The sequence below is a fragment of the Chiroxiphia lanceolata genome, chromosome 4 (genome assembly GCF_009829145.1).
Source record: "Chiroxiphia lanceolata isolate bChiLan1 chromosome 4, bChiLan1.pri, whole genome shotgun sequence".
NCBI lineage: Eukaryota > Metazoa > Chordata > Aves > Passeriformes > Pipridae > Chiroxiphia > Chiroxiphia lanceolata.
In genome coordinates this window covers 37035630-37053107 of record NC_045640.1, presented here as the reverse complement: position 1 = coordinate 37053107, position 17478 = coordinate 37035630, and the positions used below count along the sequence as shown (strand labels likewise).

Here is a 17478-nt window from a genome sequence, read left to right as displayed (position 1 = left end):
TTTTAGTCACAGGTCAAGAGAGGAATTAAGCACCTTTTTGCTTGACTTGGATGTTGGTACCTAAATTCTGCCCATGAACCACTTCCCATTTAAAGTATGTTAGAATCTAAGACCTACTTCTCTGTAAAAATGCACTGAAATAATTGATTTCAATAGAAAGCCATGGGAAGGAAAAAGAAATAGCTTTACCTAGCTACAATTCCGGCACTCTTGGGGGAATGGGAACAGATGGTTTTACTACTGATCCAGGATTGTTATGCATTGTTTTTCTCACCGTCACTCTTGTCTTTCAAAGACAACAATTCCTCCTTTCTGGACCATGATACAGATTTTGTTGGATGTGGGTACTGTCTTGTAGTCATTTGAGATTGTGTAGGAAACTACTCAGGCATTTGAGTTAGGCATTAAAGGTAAACTATCTGTAAAGCTTTGTAAAAAAGGAAGAACTTTGCTCCTTAGCAGGATGTGTATAGATGTGGGGTTATGAGATTCCACATAGAAGGATGCATGAACCTAATAGCCAGAAAGGACACCGTTCTTCTGCTCTTGTGAAGATACTGGCGTTCCTCCCAGAAACAGCAGCTGCTGGAAAAGGACAGAAATAGATCAAAAAGTTGGCCAGACGCTGTATTGTTAATATTGTAGGGGATCAGACTACATATAAACTGTATATTATGTATGATACTGTAAGACAGCCTATCTCACTAGTGCTTGATACCAGACCTTAGTACCTGGTTGGGCAGAACTTCAAGCATTTTTAATTCTCATCCAAGTTTGCAGTGAAGTGAAACAGAGACCATGTCTCGTTTGCACCTTGTCATGGGAATCAGTCTACTGTTTGTGAACTGTTTAGAAAACAGCCTAATGCTGGTCTGAAAAGACTTATGCAAGAGAAAGCCATTTCTGTTGTTTTTATTTTTCAATGCATCTGTCATTGAATATATTTTTTTGTCTGCTGAAAAAGTATGAAATATATAAATAGCACTGGAACAATGATTTTATGGAGTTATATGAAAACCTTGCAGTGTTCTCTGTTGAATTTGTAGTTAAGCGTCTCTAGAGGGTACGTTTAACATTTTTCTATATTTTGGGATGAGAGGGAAAATAGGTGTCTGTTAGAAATGCATACTACTTGGTGTAATCTGGAAGTAAAACAGAATGCATCAGAATTCTAACTAAAGAAAGAAATTAGCTAGTGTGGTACAATTTTTTAAGTGCAGTAAGGGTATTTTGTTTTTCTCATACACAGTGCATCTCATTAGATGAAAGGATCCAGCTGAGCAACTTTCTCTGCTTATGAAGATGTTTTCTACTCAGCTGATGACAGTTCAGGTAAATGATTGTTTTCTTTGGTGTAAAGACAAAATATAATGTATGAAATCCAAGTAATAAGCGTAAATTAACATTCTCAAAATGGAAAGAACATACTTTCAAAGCTTTAGAGATAGAATGGATCAGCTCTCATCAACTCCAGAACTCTTTTGTCTTTAAAAGGAAATTAAATTTTATTTTTTTTTTGTTTCTGCTAAGATAAATTTTGATATGTGAGTTTTAAGTATCAGCGCACATTTGGGTCTTCAAGGTAGGCAAGTAGAACATTATCTGATTGCTGCAATCATGCCTTTTTATTGCAAGAAAATATCAAATTAAAAGTTTTCTCATTTAGCAGACAGCTTAATCAGAAACAATCCAAATAAGGCGTAAAATTGATTCATGGTCGATGTGTACATCTCTCATACCTTACATAAATTCAGGTTAAGTGTCTTCAAAGCCCACTAAGAGAATTACTAGCTTTAGTGACTCCAAACCTTTCCCCTTCCCTTAGAATCCTGTATTTTCTTTAGTATTCAAAATGTGTCATGAGAAGTGTGATAGATTTTTAACCTTTTTCTCACATTTGGAGAAACAAGTTAAACACTCATCACCTCAAAACATCCCACCAGAATGTAGGGTGTCAATGACATGGTATTGCTGATAAGCACTATGAATATGAGTGTTTCATTCTTTCACATCAAGCTCTACAATAATATGTGCTCTTGGTTTGCATAAGCATGTATAAATCCTTATGAAAGTAATTTCAAGAAAGCATCTTTTGTAACATTAGTGATAGACAGATGTTCATCATGCAAATTGGCCAAAATGCCCATATAATGGCAGCTGTACCACTGAGTTCTGCACTGGCTTGTGTCAGTTTTACTGCCTGGAATGCAGTGACCAGCAGGACTCAAGAGGGAGGTTATCACAATCAGTCAAAGAAGAATACGGGTTATACTACTGATATTAAATTGGAACTTGCCCTGACTTTAGTCCAACAGTAAGACTTTCTTAGTCAAAGAGAGTAAAGCATGTCATATCCCACCTAAGAGAGGCACAACAGAAGTGAGAAATGGGAGACAGTCACATTAACTAGATGAAATGAATTTATTCTCATACTTGTCAAATCTCCAGAACTACCAACTTAAAGCAGGTGATGCCATCCAGGACAATTCAGTCCCTTCTCTAACATTTGCTGGCTTACTACAAGAACATGATAATCAAATAAATAGTACCAGAATCTCGGTATTCCGTTTTAAAATCAACAACAACAGTTTAGCATATTAGGTTCTCCATTTCTGACCTGAATTTTATTTACTTATTTCATACAAAGTATAATAACTTAAACAGAAGGGAGGGAACATCTTCCATGGCTTTTGGGCATAAAGCTGTCAGAACATTCTGAATACCTACTGAATTTTACTTCACAGGTAAAATAGAGAAGTCATCAGTTCACATATCTTGATGGAGTTTAGGCATATGCTGCATTATAGGCATTTGCAGAAGTGCATCTTCAGATTAGGAAAAATTACTTTGGAAATTGTCTCCTATGAATTGGGAGCAAATGAATGAGGATTTTTATGGTCTAAGTCTAGGATTTAGGTACCCCTCACAATGACTGTGAAGTCAATTGTGGATCTAATCCCTTGTATATTTTTCCTTTATATGTCCTTTCATTTTACTCTTTACAGATTCTTCAGTGATAAGGAAGTTTTAAGTACTGAATGGTGAGTATGCTTAAGGCTCAATTACAGTTTGATATGGCATTTCACTGGGAAGGATCCTGTAACCCTATTTCATCTGTCTTCACAGTGCTGTAAAGCATGGAGGAGGGTATGTCTCTGCTAAGGAAGAGCACAAAACTCAAGGGTTTTGTGGTATGCTTGAAAAGTCTCCTTACTGCCCCTTGAGCCATGGATTTTTTTCTCTCATAGCATGAATGACATGTGAAAATAAACTCAATTGCAAGCCTGAATTTAGTTCCAAAATGCTGCGCTGGACATTCTTGTGAGTGTACTTTTAGACAGTAGGGATAGTATCCAGCATCCAGCAGAATTAAAACTTGGGTTTTTTTACAGGGAGAGTGATATTATAAACTGTCTTTTATGTTTCAAGTGTAATATGCTACAGTGATTTATACATCTGTTATTTTTTTTTGCAAGTTTGCTTTGGGGAGGTCTCAATTGCAATACTTTTTATTATTATTATTTGCTTGGACAGATTGGGGTTGCAAACTTGGAATGTGAAGTTTCAGACTTCTTTTTAACACTTGCTTTCATGTATGTTTAGTGAAGAGAATCACTAAGCATCTAAAACCAGATTAATCCCTGTGTTGGCATGATTATTTAAAGTAAAGAGAAGAAAGAGGTCTTAATGACAATAGAGAGGAAAGCAATGCTATTATTAGTGAGAGATTGGATATAAAAGGGAAATGGAAGGGTTAGAGTTAACAGTTATATGTGAGAAAGGCTGACAGGGAAATACAGATAATCTTATGGGGAGACTGAGATATGGTCCAGAAATGTAAGAGAACTGATTTAAGTTGAGAAAGGGGGCAAAGGGGAAGAGTTCAATGACCACATATGACTGATTATAAATGTAGAAAAAGGACAAAAATTTGCTGAAACTCAGCTGAAAGGTCAGTGTCTGTCAGGAATGGATACAGTAACCTTACTCAGGAGAAATATCTGAATACAAAAAATGTAATTTTCATGACAGGGTCTTGCTCAGAAGAAGAGGGAATAAATGGTAATACACAATTAATAGAGATTTCTGTAGTTTTTCTCCAGAAGAAGAAATGCTTACACAAAAGAGTAAAGCATTGTGTTTTAAGATTTTTTTCTTCTAGAATGTGCTATGCTTCATATTTCAATAATTCTCAAGATGAAGTAAGGTCCCTGATTCATAGCTTCAGACTACAGATAAAATATAAATTTTTTAATGATAAATTAGTGACATTTTAGAAACTTTTATTGTAAAATTGGTGACTTCTTAATGCTTTCTACTGTTCATATTTCATTACAACATTTGTACATGAAAACACAGATGAGTCCAGATATGTATTTTATAAAAATGTTTTATCTATCCAGAGCTTTTAAGAACTCTAATGTAATCTAGAGTCTTAAACCTGTATTAAACTGGTCTAATTTTATTAGTTCTTATTAGCTAGTAATATTAATTAATTTTAAATAATTAAATACCTGATCCACTTGTTCTTATTATTTCATCACTCAATCAGAAGGTTGTCCTGTGTTCTTTCTCAGAAGTTTTATCTGCAATGCAAAATGAAAAGAGAAAAAGAACAAAAGGAAGCTATTAAATAAATTATCAACTATTACTTTCATTTTTTTCAAGAAAGATCCAATAATATTAAGAATTATTACTATATTGTATTTTCTAAATTGAAAATTTCTGAAAATTCTGCATTGACCACTTTTAAACTTTTCTACTTAACAGTAACCTTTTGAACCTCCAAGCAATGCAAAATTAAATATTTTATAAATTACATAATCTTTAAAGAATAAATTCTTAAATTAAATATAAAATAAATAATATTTAAAAGAACATAGTCTATTCCTCAGGATAATCTCTTGATGAGCTTACATAAATGATTCCATTCCTGTCTTTTGGCATAGATGTGATATCTGGTTATACTTCAAAAAAAATCACAGAGAGAGATGTTAAAATTCAAGGGCATCTGGAGTTGTCACTGAGATCTAAAGACTGAAAATGAGAATACTGAAAGCAACCCTAACACTAAGCCTTTCAAGTTGATACAGTACATGTGCAAGATTTCAGGCTGGTCTTTCAAATAGAAGTAAGAGAACTGATTTACTATGAACTTATTTAACATGAATTAAACAAACATGTCAGCAGACTAACAATACTCACACTGTAAATAGTATGTCCTTCTTGTAATACAGGTAGAGAGGGCTTACTCTGTATAATTTATGGTCTCCATACAGTACAATATTGAAAGAGTACAGAAACTGTTGTAAATTCCTGATGAAATGCAAGCATAAGTCTGTTTACCATTAAATGTGATTTACTGCAGTTACATGTGTTCTTCCTCTCCCACCCACCTTGTAAGTTTTGTACAAGGTACAGGGGTTTTAGACAAATAACAATAAAAGCTTTTTACTCAGAATTAGTGCAGAATAAGTTGCATATAGAATTATCATCTATCTTCTTGGACCTTCTTTTAAGCTGTATAGCCTATTTTTAGATATTTTAAGAACAGTAAATTAAGATATAAAGTGAAGATGAAAATTTCAAGATCATAATCAAATAACACATCAAAACTGAAAATGGTGTAGACCTATCAGCTACTTTATATAATATATGCAAGGAAGACCTGTTATACAGATTATTTTGTGACAGTATGGAGATAAACAGAATCACATTTTATCACACAGAATGGGAGTCTGTATCCAATACTAATGGTAATAATCATGATGTATAAAAGGCATTTTTAAAACATTATTATCACAGAAAGCAGAATTGGAAAGCCTGATAATCGTAAAATGTTATCAGCTGCTTGCATGTATTATTGTACGTATCTGCATAACTTTAAGAATGGTTAACTAGTCACTTTGCTCAGACATAAATTTGATTTGTGGTAACTTTTACAAGTCAGGAATTTACTTTTTCTAAATCTTAGTTTTACTTAGTGATTAGCATAAGTTATGTCCAGAAGTTTTCAATGTTTCCTCACTCCAGATTTGGTTTGTTCTTCCCCCCACTACCTCTCTTCTGTTTGAGCTGGGATAGAAATTTTAAAGCTTATTTTGGGAGCTTTACCTACAGTATTTCTTCTCAAGTCTTCATAGAAGTTTGCTCTTCAATTGATTTCTTAAGGTATTTTACGCTTCCTTCAAGCAGCTGACCTACAGACATGGATGCCTGGATTTTTACCAGTACTGAATTAAAGTTTGATCATTAGCCTCTTGCTATTATGTTGACATTGCCAATTTAGACACTGATGATTTGCATGACTACAAATCCAACCAATGGGAATTGTGGGTTGTTATACTAGCTTAAGTTGTATATCAGTGTTAATTGTCATCCAAAGTTCTACCTGAAGCAATATAGTAATAAGCACATTCCTCAGTATTTGCATGCCTAAACTTCACTCTGTTAACCTATTTTGATAACAAATAGCCATCCTCTGAGGAAGAACAACGAGCATACTAGGCATACAGTGGAAAGTGCTGTTTCTCATCCTGTTAGACTGCCTCAACCCATGATGGAAACTGAGTAATTCAAAGCAACTCTCACTCCTTTAAGGAACTATGATATCCAAATATCAAGAACCTAGAAAAGCAACTTCTCCTAATCAACCTTTTAGGATATAATACTACTTCATTAATAACTCTTTTAAGAACAGCTGCTTAGAACCAGCACTGATGTCTACAATTATTTTTACTGATCTGCCTACTCCTTTCGCAAAAATCTTGCTTTGCAGCTTTGCTTGTTCCACTTCTGCACCCAACAAATTTTCCATATTTTAACAGTTTCTGATATATTTTAATTTTGAATAGATTGCTCGTTCCATGTAAGATAAAAATCTTACTTCTTTTTATAATTGCAGATATTTGATCTCACTTTTTCTTAAAAAAAGAGAATTTTTTAATGTAGAGACTATGTCAATCTACACCAGACTGGTATAAGTTCTTTTATCTCCCTATTGGAATATAAATTGGGTTTTTTTCCCTTCAAAATATTTTTGCATACACATACATTGATCAAGATATCTGACCAGCTATATGAGAGAGTAAAGCACATCAAAGCATTTTGAATGATTTAGCTGTAAAATTTACACTGTAGTTTGTTATACTAAACAAAACACGGTGTTGTTATTTCCACTTTCATACTAACAACCTTGAATAGACATTACTTTATCTTATTCCTTAGGAATATTAGCAAGAAATAAAAGAGAAGGTGAATATATCGGAATGCGAGTAGTTGCTGCTGTGCTGTCCTTAAGCAATGTACAGGATCTCAATGTTTTCATTAGCAAATTGTATTTGCTTTGCTAGTTTCATTCTAGAGGTAGAAATATCACTGGGTCATGAAAATTCCAGTATAACTGTTTCTATTTCAAATCACATACACAAAAGGTATGAGGCAATGTCTGTAGTCTTCCTTTCCTAAAAGTGCTTTCTCCTAATCACCTTTTCCTCTGTTAAAAACCCTGAAAATAAAGCTGAATCCGAGTTCCTTTTCAGCCAGATGATTAAACATTCTCACTATTATATAATACAATTTCCATTTTATTTTAAACATACTTTGCATGATATAAAAATATTGATCACAGTGAGCTTTAACAATTGTTACTGCTATAAACAGAAATGCTGCACGATGGTTTTAGTGGAAATAAATTATATAGTCATTATCTCTTTAAAAAATCACAAGAAGGAGAACCTAGGCTGTTTGGTCATTGGCAGAAAATAAGTTCTTATTGAGTTCTTTACAAAACATGAACCCCAGTTATCTTCTACATTTGCTTTCCACATCTTGAGAAAAGCACGAGTCTGTCTCTGAAAGCCCCACAGGGTCTCTGGTGAACATTTAATTCCAAATATTAGCAAAGTGTCTGTTCTTCTTTTGTTCTAATGGAAAAATGTACACCAACATAGCAAGTAGTGATCTCTTCACTAATTCATAAGTGGTCTTTTCCAATATGTGGGTACACAACGGCACACTTCTTCACTAAAGTAAAATCCAGCATCACAGCGTTTCGTTCGGACTGTACACGGTGGTCTGTAACAGCTAAAGAAATGAAAAAAGTGGACATTAATATAATATGATCATTTATATTTGCCTAGAGTAGAAATCTGTGTGCCTTTACATTGCCATTTCTCAATGTGATATTTAATTTCTACAAATACATATATTTTAACCTCCTTTTATGTTCTTGCCACTAATTTAGTTGGACTACTCTTCACAAAAGACACTGAAGGAATAATGAATGCTACTGAAGAGAAATTATTCTATTGTCACAGATACACATGAGTATTTTTTACCACACTGCCTGGTTGTACTCACACTAATCTTGAGTAGTGTTTCCTTAAATTTAATTTTGAAAATAGGATATTTTTCTGTACTCAAATTGGCTTGTTATGACCTACTGCATGCTGCAAGTTTGAGTTGATGATCCAGAATCACGTAATAATCAAATCTATCATCTACTATCCCAGGACTGTTTCTCACTTTATTCATTATTGCAATAAGCCTGAGAGATTTGTCTACATATATTACACTGTGACTCTGATCTTGAAAATGAGACCATACTTTCTTTCAAGCTGCAAATTCCCATAGCCAGTCTCTGAGTGGGAATGTATCTACACTTCATATTGTATCTGTGTGCATTCTGAAGAAAAATCAGAGCCTATTTATCATGTTTCTGATAAATATTACTGGAAATGAACAGAATTCGTACCTACTTGATTAAAATAAGTTTGACAGAAATAGAACACTGAACCACAAATAACATATACCTAAGAAGTAGCAGAATTTTTCTTCCATCAATTCCTTGACTGAAAAATAGAACTTTATACAAAGATAGTATCTGTGGTTGTCCCTGAACCCTTCCTTTTCCTATTTTACTTTTCTATTAAAACAAGAATTTGACCTAAAATAACCCTACAATAACAATGCTGAATACTTTCTGGTGTATAATGGAGACAAAGTACAAGTATGGGGGTTTTTTTCCTACCTTGGCAATGAGTCAAAAGACAAAAGTATATGTTTTGAATTTCATCACAGTTACACTTAAAACTTGTACTTAAATAAGTTGCCGATAAGTTAGAATGCTGGATGCTTGCTTTGGATGCCAAGGTACTACTTCACAATAATTTGTTTATGATATAAGGTCTGCATTAGAATTACATTAATTCACTCCAGCTAGTTCAATCAATGAAACTGGCTATGAGGAAAACAATAAGGAATGAGGAAGACTGCAAACATGACATTTATTAACTAGTCACAAGTTGTTCAGTGTTTTCAATGTCATTTATCATAGATTAGTTCACCAGTGTGGTCTCTGTAATTAAGGGAGAAACGTTATTTTGTGCCACTTATTATAGATACTTGAAATCAGTGTAGCAGCTCATGGGAATCTCTCGAAGCTCTATTCATCTTTTCCCCAAAAAGTTTGGAAATGGTGGTAAAAAACAACAAAATGGTTTGCAAAAGGATCTAACTGTGAGCAAACAGGCAGCCAGCAGTAGTTTTGTTCTGGGAAAAAGGTACTGCACAGATATGCAATGGATAAAACACTGAACTCACCTTTTTGCCTATTTCTGTCATGCAAGTTTAGACCATTTCATGTACTGAATGACAGCAAAATGAAATAAGAAGAAAAAGAGGCAAAGCCAAACTCTTCCACACACCCATGATTGTATGCAATGTAAAGCAGTCACACAGTCATTAAGTATGAGGAGTTCAGTTTGTTTAGAATTCATGCTTCCTTGTGAACTTCAGCTTACAGAGGAGAGTGCTATATACCATCTCTCCCATGTGATTTTATGTCTAGCAGCAGTTAAGGTCGGGTTACTGCAGTCTTATCCTTATTTGGGACTTCTCAACTGAACAAGAAAGTCCCTATCCTCCTCTAAAATGCTTTGCAGCTGAAGTGCCTAGTTATCTGGCCCTACCAAAACTGACCAAAAATAAATTTTTGAGGTGACAGCACAGGGTGAATAGTGGTAGAGTCATTGTAACTACATAAATGTGGTTTCCTTAGGAAACTGCTGAACAATAGACCTGGTCTTTCAAAAGATTTGGGCTGAATGCTGTTTACAGGGCGTTTTCATGTGACAGATGTCTGCTTTGATGAGGATAATCTGAGCATGCTGGAACTAAGACAGATGTTCAGTCACTATACACAGTTCTGGGCAAGCCAGCAGCAGCTTTCTCTTTGTGGTCAGTAATCGCGATTTTTTGTTGCAGAATGCCCAGACTGTCATTGGGGTAGTCTTAACAACAACACAGATGAAACAAGTAGAAATGCTACTTCTAGAGCTGCTAACAGCATCATCAGCATTAAAGTCAGTATGTTTTTTTTTTTTCCCCCTTTTTATCTTTCATCCTGTTCTTTGTATTTGTAGATGACTTTTTATTCCTTTTCTCTGAAACAGGGCATAACCCTAGGCAGAGGGATTTTAGATACAGTGCATAAAAGAATTGGTGTTTCAAAACCAGAAGCTACAAATATCACTTCTCTCCCCAGGGAGCTGTCTAGGCCACAGCTACAGGATTCTGCTCATGTCTAGGGCTCAGGCATCTTGCACAAAGTTATAGAGTGGTACCTCTATTTATGTGGTCTCAGGACAGCAAGGGATCTTTCAAACAGGATGTTACAGAATTTTTATTCCTTTTTGAGTTAGGTTGTGCTGGACAGAGCCAAAATGTGAGAAACCTATGCTAAGTCCTTTCTTAAGCAGGAGAGATTGCATCTTCTATTTTCCTTGACAGTGTTAACCTCTACAGGACTATTGGTTGTATAGAGTAATACCGTATACAAATATTTCCTTCTGCACACAAACTGCTTAGAAAAGAGAAACAGCTAAAAGCATCCTATATCACACTGTCCTCAGAAGTGAGAAAGCGATTCAAACTGTGTTATATTCAATCACAACATAACAGGGAAAAGCTGAACTCAATTTCCTCTTTCAAATACTAAGTCTTTTAAAAAATACATATTTCTTATGGCATTTCTTAGCTTTTTAAATGCCTGACTTCTCCAGTTATGAATGCTCTTTTAAAGTGCACATGGTTTATATTTGTTGCTGGAAGTGCACACTAGAGTAGTGCCAAGGCTTTGCAATATGTAAAGCTTATGTAATCAGGTTGGCTTCTTTTCCTCTGCAAACATAAAATTGAAATTATATGAGTTGAATGATAGAGAAGAAATAATTTCTGATGTTTAACAACTCTAATATTTCAGTCAAAAGGCCAAACGTAGAAAAATAGGTAATGCCCATTACTATTAATATTTTCCCCTATTTTAGTGACTTCAACACTTGTAATTCCTAATAATAGACATTTTTTCATTAAGATGAACTAATGGATATGTGGCAATATATTTACTCCAACTAATTACATGTTATATTAAAAATTACAGATTTTTTGATAAGCAACATATTGCTATACATTTAAATGTCCCAATTTGCTATTTTCCATTTCCAGTGCCTTAAAAGTTATTTGTCATTGATATAATAGAAATTATTCACCCTTTTTAAAAAATAAGTGATCTTTCTGCTCCAAACTGCATTGTTTCTGCTTTAAGAAATTTACAAGAGAACTGACTTTACAGGATAACTTTCGTCACATAATATACAAAGCAGAAATAACACTTTTTGTTTCTCAGAACCTAAAGTCATCCACGTTTTTATATACAGACTGCTAATGTTATGGGTGTAGCAATCATGGAAGGAAAAGGTCCTGTGACATATAAAGAAATTGCAGTTTTCTTCCTGACTAAATCTCATTTTAAATGATGGATGTAGGCAGTTTGTTTTATAGTAACATATGTCCACTTTTCACAGTAATCACCCAGAGCTGGGTGATTCCAAAATTTATGAAGTGAAAATGAATGATGGTATCTCCAGAACTAAGGCCTGAAATCTAACTAGGAATATTTGAGTTATTTGAATATTTGAGTTACTTAAATTGCAATATTTGGTTCTTGGGAAAAACAGAGCAGGATTTTAAATAATATAGAAGACAGGGAGCTTGAACTTACACTTAATTTTTGTGAAAAGGAAAAAAAAATCACATGCTGTAGTAGTAGCAAGAGTACAAGAAACTAAATATGCTTTAAAATACTTATTATGCCTAGTAGTTACCTATTAAGAGTTTATAAAAGTCACAGAAGATAAAACTGAAGACAGGCTTACTGTTTACTTAAGACTACAAAGCAATTCAACAGCCAGCCAACGTCACAACGCAAAATTTTATGCCTTAAACACAATGAAAGAACTAAAGACTGAATTTTTACCTGCATGTCTGGTGGTGGAACCTTTTTCCTTTTAAGAAGCATTTATTGGGAGATTCTATACATTCACAGATGCATTTTGCAGGATTTAGAGGCTGATGTTTAGGACAGGTCTTTTTACATAGACACTGGCACTTTTCTTCATCAAATTCCTTATTGGGCCCACAGGAAGCGGGGATAAGTTTGTTTTTGCACATACACTGACATGATGATCTGTCTAATTCTTTGTGAGGTCCACAGCTTGAGGGCCTCATGCCTCCTTTGCAGACACATTGACAGGTTTCTTCATCCAGTTCTTTGTTTGGTCCACAAATATGGAATCCTTCAGATGTATCTAGAAATATAGCAGAGAAGTTGCACTATTACCAGAATTTTGTGTCTACCCACTCACCCAGTTTTATATAAAAAAAATGACAGCAAATCCATACCTTTTAAGATGTTTCAAGAACAAGTACATGTCAAAAGACAGGCAATACAGAGTAATATTATCAATACAGAAAAAGACACAACTAATTACTTCTTCTTTGTTTTTAATTTCTCCTTTAGTTGAATCAAAATGTAGAGTTACATTCAGTCTTATAAGAAAAAGTGCTTACCAGAATCTCCAAGGTGAGAAGAGAAACCAAAATCATGCTGCGACAAACATCTGCAAATTTGATTATTCCAAATATGATTTTTTGGGCAGGTTTTGTTTGCCACATGACACCTGTGAAATTAAATATGCTGTTCATTTACTACCATAAGAATTCAACAGGAAAAAGAATAGTTTCTAGGTGTTGATTGCCTTAGTTTCTTCTCCACCAAAAATATCTTTTTAAGAGTGTCACCTCATTAATAGTCTTATTTTTTACTCCTATCAAATCTGTTACTATTTAAGGTTCTCCCCAATACAGGGATCTCCAACCATTTGTTGAAGAAACCAACTCACATTTCAAGTTTCAGCTATAACTTCTTGAAGCTGATATTTGTACTTTGCTAATGTAGTTTGGAAACAGATCTAATCCTGGAATATAAGCCTCATCTAGAAAATAAAAAAAATATTAAAAATATGCCAAATACTGCATAGTGGTAACAACATTTTTTATGTTGCTTTTTGAGGTACAAAAATGTTTTCACACATAAGATGTCAAAAGACAGCAGATAATAGTTTCTGAATGAATGCTGTAGACAAAGCTTTGATTTAAAAAAATACAATCAGTTTATCAGATTCTTTTCCCCTTTATGTGAAAGTTATGTGTCATTAACTGACACTTTCTCATTAATCACTCAAATTCTGGACAGGTTTCTTGAACCTAAAGATATGGATGTCAGCAGTGATGGTTCTTCACTTTGGAAATAAAAGACAATACAGAAGTTAACTCTTTCTCTGCTCTTTATCTGCTACAGTTTTGCAGCCAAGATAATTATACCCCAAAAAAGCAAAAAATTCAAGCAGCAGCTGTTGCTTTTTTAAAGACTGAGTGAACTGAGCTAGTGGGTGAGCCACAGACAGAATGTTTATGTGTATTATCCGATCTTCCTTGCTTGCAATTTCTTTATCACCAGAGCTGACATTACAACTTTGATACACCCCATGTATCCAGGCTGTGTCATTTATTCATTGTTTCTAAAATCCTCCTAATCTGTTAAAGCAACACATATATTACACATTTGATGCACTTTTCTTTCCCCTGAGCACCATTACTCACGTATTCAAAAATCCAGGTGCTGGGACATTCTGTGACCATCATTCAAGTACACCACTCCCCTCCAACGCAATAAACCACTCTGATTGTAAAGGCTGCTGTAATTTAACATCACCCTGCATAGCCTCACGTTTTATCAAACTGGTGTTTTCTGATTTCATTCCACTAATGTTCTCACTCTTGCTCCCTCACTTGGCACGTTTCCTTTAGCCTGCCTCCTGATTCTGCTCGAGAAATAGTAAAGATAATTTACAGACATATTACTCTATTCTGTTAAAAAAAAATAAAAATTAAAGAACAAAAAAACCCCCCTCACTCACACCTGGAGCAGCCTGGCTCTAGCTGGGAGTGTTTAAAACTAATTAGAGAAGGAAACCAAGGTGACAGTATGAAGAAAACACCGAGCGCATGTGAATTCATGAGCAATGTTGATACAAAGCCCAAATTACCAGAATTTGAACAAAATTAAATGAATTTCAGTATCAGGGTTGGAGACATCCAGCAAAAGAAATGGAACTGCTTGTTTACAAGTTCTACTCTGGTTTCTAGTACAGACAATTGGCTGAAAATTTAAAATGACATTTTAGAAAAGTTCAGGAAGGCTAGAAAAAAAATAATCAGATGCAAAACCACTTTGCAGAAAATGTCATCACCTCTTTTTGTATTATTGTCCACTCAACCGGAAAAAAAAAGTCTTGAGACAGAGGTAATTGTAGAGACTTGATCTGAATTATGTATCTTGAAGTCCTCTCTGTTCTGCCCTACCTCTAATCACCAAACTTCTAAAATAGGGTGACAATTTTGTAACTCAGGTGCATGTCTTGACGACATTCCATATAAATGGAGTAGAGTACTACTTAAGATACCATTAATCCAGGATGTATTCTGAAACACTGGCTAATACCAACTGACATGCCTTCATTCTACAAGTACATAGAAACAGCTATTAGTTTTTAGAAGGGGGGAAAGAAAGGAAAAAAGTGGGAGAACAGGCAAAAACCTAGACCTTAATTCTCAGGATAAAGTCATGCAGAAAATATATTTTATATAAAAAATATAAACTATTTGTATTATACTTTAGATGTGGTCTCTCTCTTCCTTCTACAATATGCCTGTGCATCTTGGTATAATCCAGCCTTGAATTCTTATTAAATCCCAAGGGTTACTACCCTAAACCCAGAGACTGTACTCTTAGGCTTTTCTTTTCAGTAATACATAAGAAAGTAATTTATATTTTTCTGTTAAATACATGCACACATGCAGATCTGCCACTGTGACAAGAGAGTAGATTTCCAAGTTTTGGCTTAATAATAGCTTCACTAGCATTCAAACATATAAATCAAAATGTTAAGGAAAAAAATAATAAGTTGCAAAGAAATAATTCACTACAAATTAAAAAACACTAATGGGATTCTGAAACCCATCCAGGAACCCACCAGGAACATGCAAATGTCTTTCCTTTCTAGAATCTAGAAGCACTCAACTTAGTATTTTATGCTTTTTTTTTTTCTGTTTTATTGTACAAAGCCATAGATTCTAAACATAGAGATAGTACTGAACAGTAGAGAAAGCCTGTATATATTCTGACCTAGTATTAGTTTGTCTTATCTTTGTTGAAGTATGATTCCTTACTCACAGAACAGACAGGTACCTGTGTGCTGTTCAAAGCCTTGTATTTGCACACCCACCTCCCTCAGCTACAGGTAGCTGTTTCCTAGCTAGAATAACTCCTGCACTGGTAATAACAACAGCTCTTAACCTGGAAACACTAAGAGGCTGGCAACAGTCAGCATAATTTGACTTTACTATTGACTCTTGGGTTTGTGTTTTTTTAATAATCTGTTAATTATGTGATTAAAAAAAAAATCATAGATTAATTTCCTAATATATTTCTAATCCACTGTTAATGATCTACGTTTTGATGAACAAATTAAATGATTTGTATTCAAATAGAATACAATCTGAGTTTAACTGGAACGTGTCAGGTAACATCCAGACTTAAACTGAGTGAAATCACAGAGAAAAATACTTAGCTTAATATCTCTGCGAAGTTTGCACTGTTCACTCACCTATTAATTGGTTCTTCCTTAAAGCAACCATTAGACTATTATATATTTTTGGGCTCCTAAATACCTATACATCATCAAATCATTACTCAGACCTCTAAACGAAGGAAGGAGTTCTTCAAGTGTTTTAATAACATTTGTTTTGGTGCCAGATTTCTTCTGTGGCTTTTTTAATTCAAAATCACACCAAAAAAAATCTATATGGTAATCCTGCGGAGTGCCAATTAACCCTTTATTTTCACTTTCCATTTTATTTTCATCTCTGGCACATGAAACTGTCACAAAAGATTTGTAGTTAAAGATTCTGTAAAAAATAGGCCTTTTTTTAAAAAACAGTATTTTAACTAGGAAAATACGGATTGACAGAGAAATGTGGTCTCCTACTTATTTGCAAAGGTAAGTATTTTTAGCTTTTCTTGACTACTTTTAAAAAAAATAAATTGATTTTGCTGGTGTTTCCTTCAAGTCTCAATTGGATTGCAGCTCTTTCCATCAAACAACTCCCACAAACAACATTATTATTAATTTTTAAGTTATCTCACTCTAGTGTATCTCCTGGATAAAAAGGTAATGCTAATTTAGTAACATTCTCTTAATGTAAAATATGGTAGCTCCCTTGCACAATGCATTCTGCTACTACTACTGTGTAGTTCACTTATCATAACTATAAAAACTTCCAGCACTGTTTATAATCTAATTATATAGGCTTGCTCATAATGTGAGAGGGAAGACAAGTCTCATACTTACTGAGTTTGTGTTGCTGGCAAGGAACGTCTTATGATAGAATGAACTTGTCTGTAAACATCCAGCTTGGACATGCATCGGCAGGACGTGTGATTGGCAAAACTCACGGTTACGGGTTTGGGGCCATGAGAAAGAGGCACCGTGATCTCAAACAACTGCAAAAGGGAAAGCAAAGCAAAAAACTTTTTATATAGATCTGTAATGGTCCAACTAAAACTAATGTAAGCACATACCAAAAAACTTATAAGGAAATTAAGTTCATTTTTCTGCTCTCTTCCACCATTCAGTGGCACATTCAATTATACTAAATTATTACGTGCTAAATAATTATTACGTGCAAAATTAATACAATAGTTATGGTATGACAATAAACATTTTTAGGATTAAACTCTCTTACATGCCTGTTTGCTTACTATAACATTTAACATAAAAGCGTAAAATGTAAAAAGAACTCATTTTTCTAAGAGATGATTTCAAAAATGGCAGTCTTTTAAAAAAAATCCAAAGTGAAACATTTGGAAGGTGCTTCAAAAAGCTGAAAACCAAAAATAACATAAAAAAGCGGGTAAGTTACAACCTAATACATCAATTACACAATTATAAGAGCTTGTGTAAAAAAGGAATATATTGGACTTAGATAAAACCATTTTTGGTTCAATAACTACAGAAC

The 17478-nt window shown here is 34.2% G+C and overlaps 1 protein-coding gene across 3 annotated transcripts in view; it reads right to left on the bottom strand.

Moving 5' to 3' along the window:
- Positions 1 to 7298: 7298 nt before the first annotated feature.
- VEGFC (vascular endothelial growth factor C) overlaps positions 7299 to 17478 on the bottom strand; it is a 77523-nt gene continuing 67343 nt past the window's right edge. For 2 of the 3 annotated variants that reach the window (XM_032686889.1, XM_032686887.1), the window contains exons 4-7: positions 16812 to 16963; positions 12910 to 13019; positions 12317 to 12647; positions 7301 to 8085 (exon numbers count right to left, since the gene is read on the bottom strand). In XM_032686889.1, coding sequence (XP_032542780.1) covers positions 7971 to 8085; positions 12317 to 12647; positions 12910 to 13019; positions 16812 to 16963 — 708 coding nt within the window. In that variant the 3' untranslated portion in view covers positions 7301 to 7970. Of the gene's footprint in view, positions 8086 to 12316; positions 12648 to 12909; positions 13020 to 16811; positions 16964 to 17478 lie in introns of all 3 variants that reach the window. The other variant, XM_032686886.1, reaches the window with a different exon arrangement.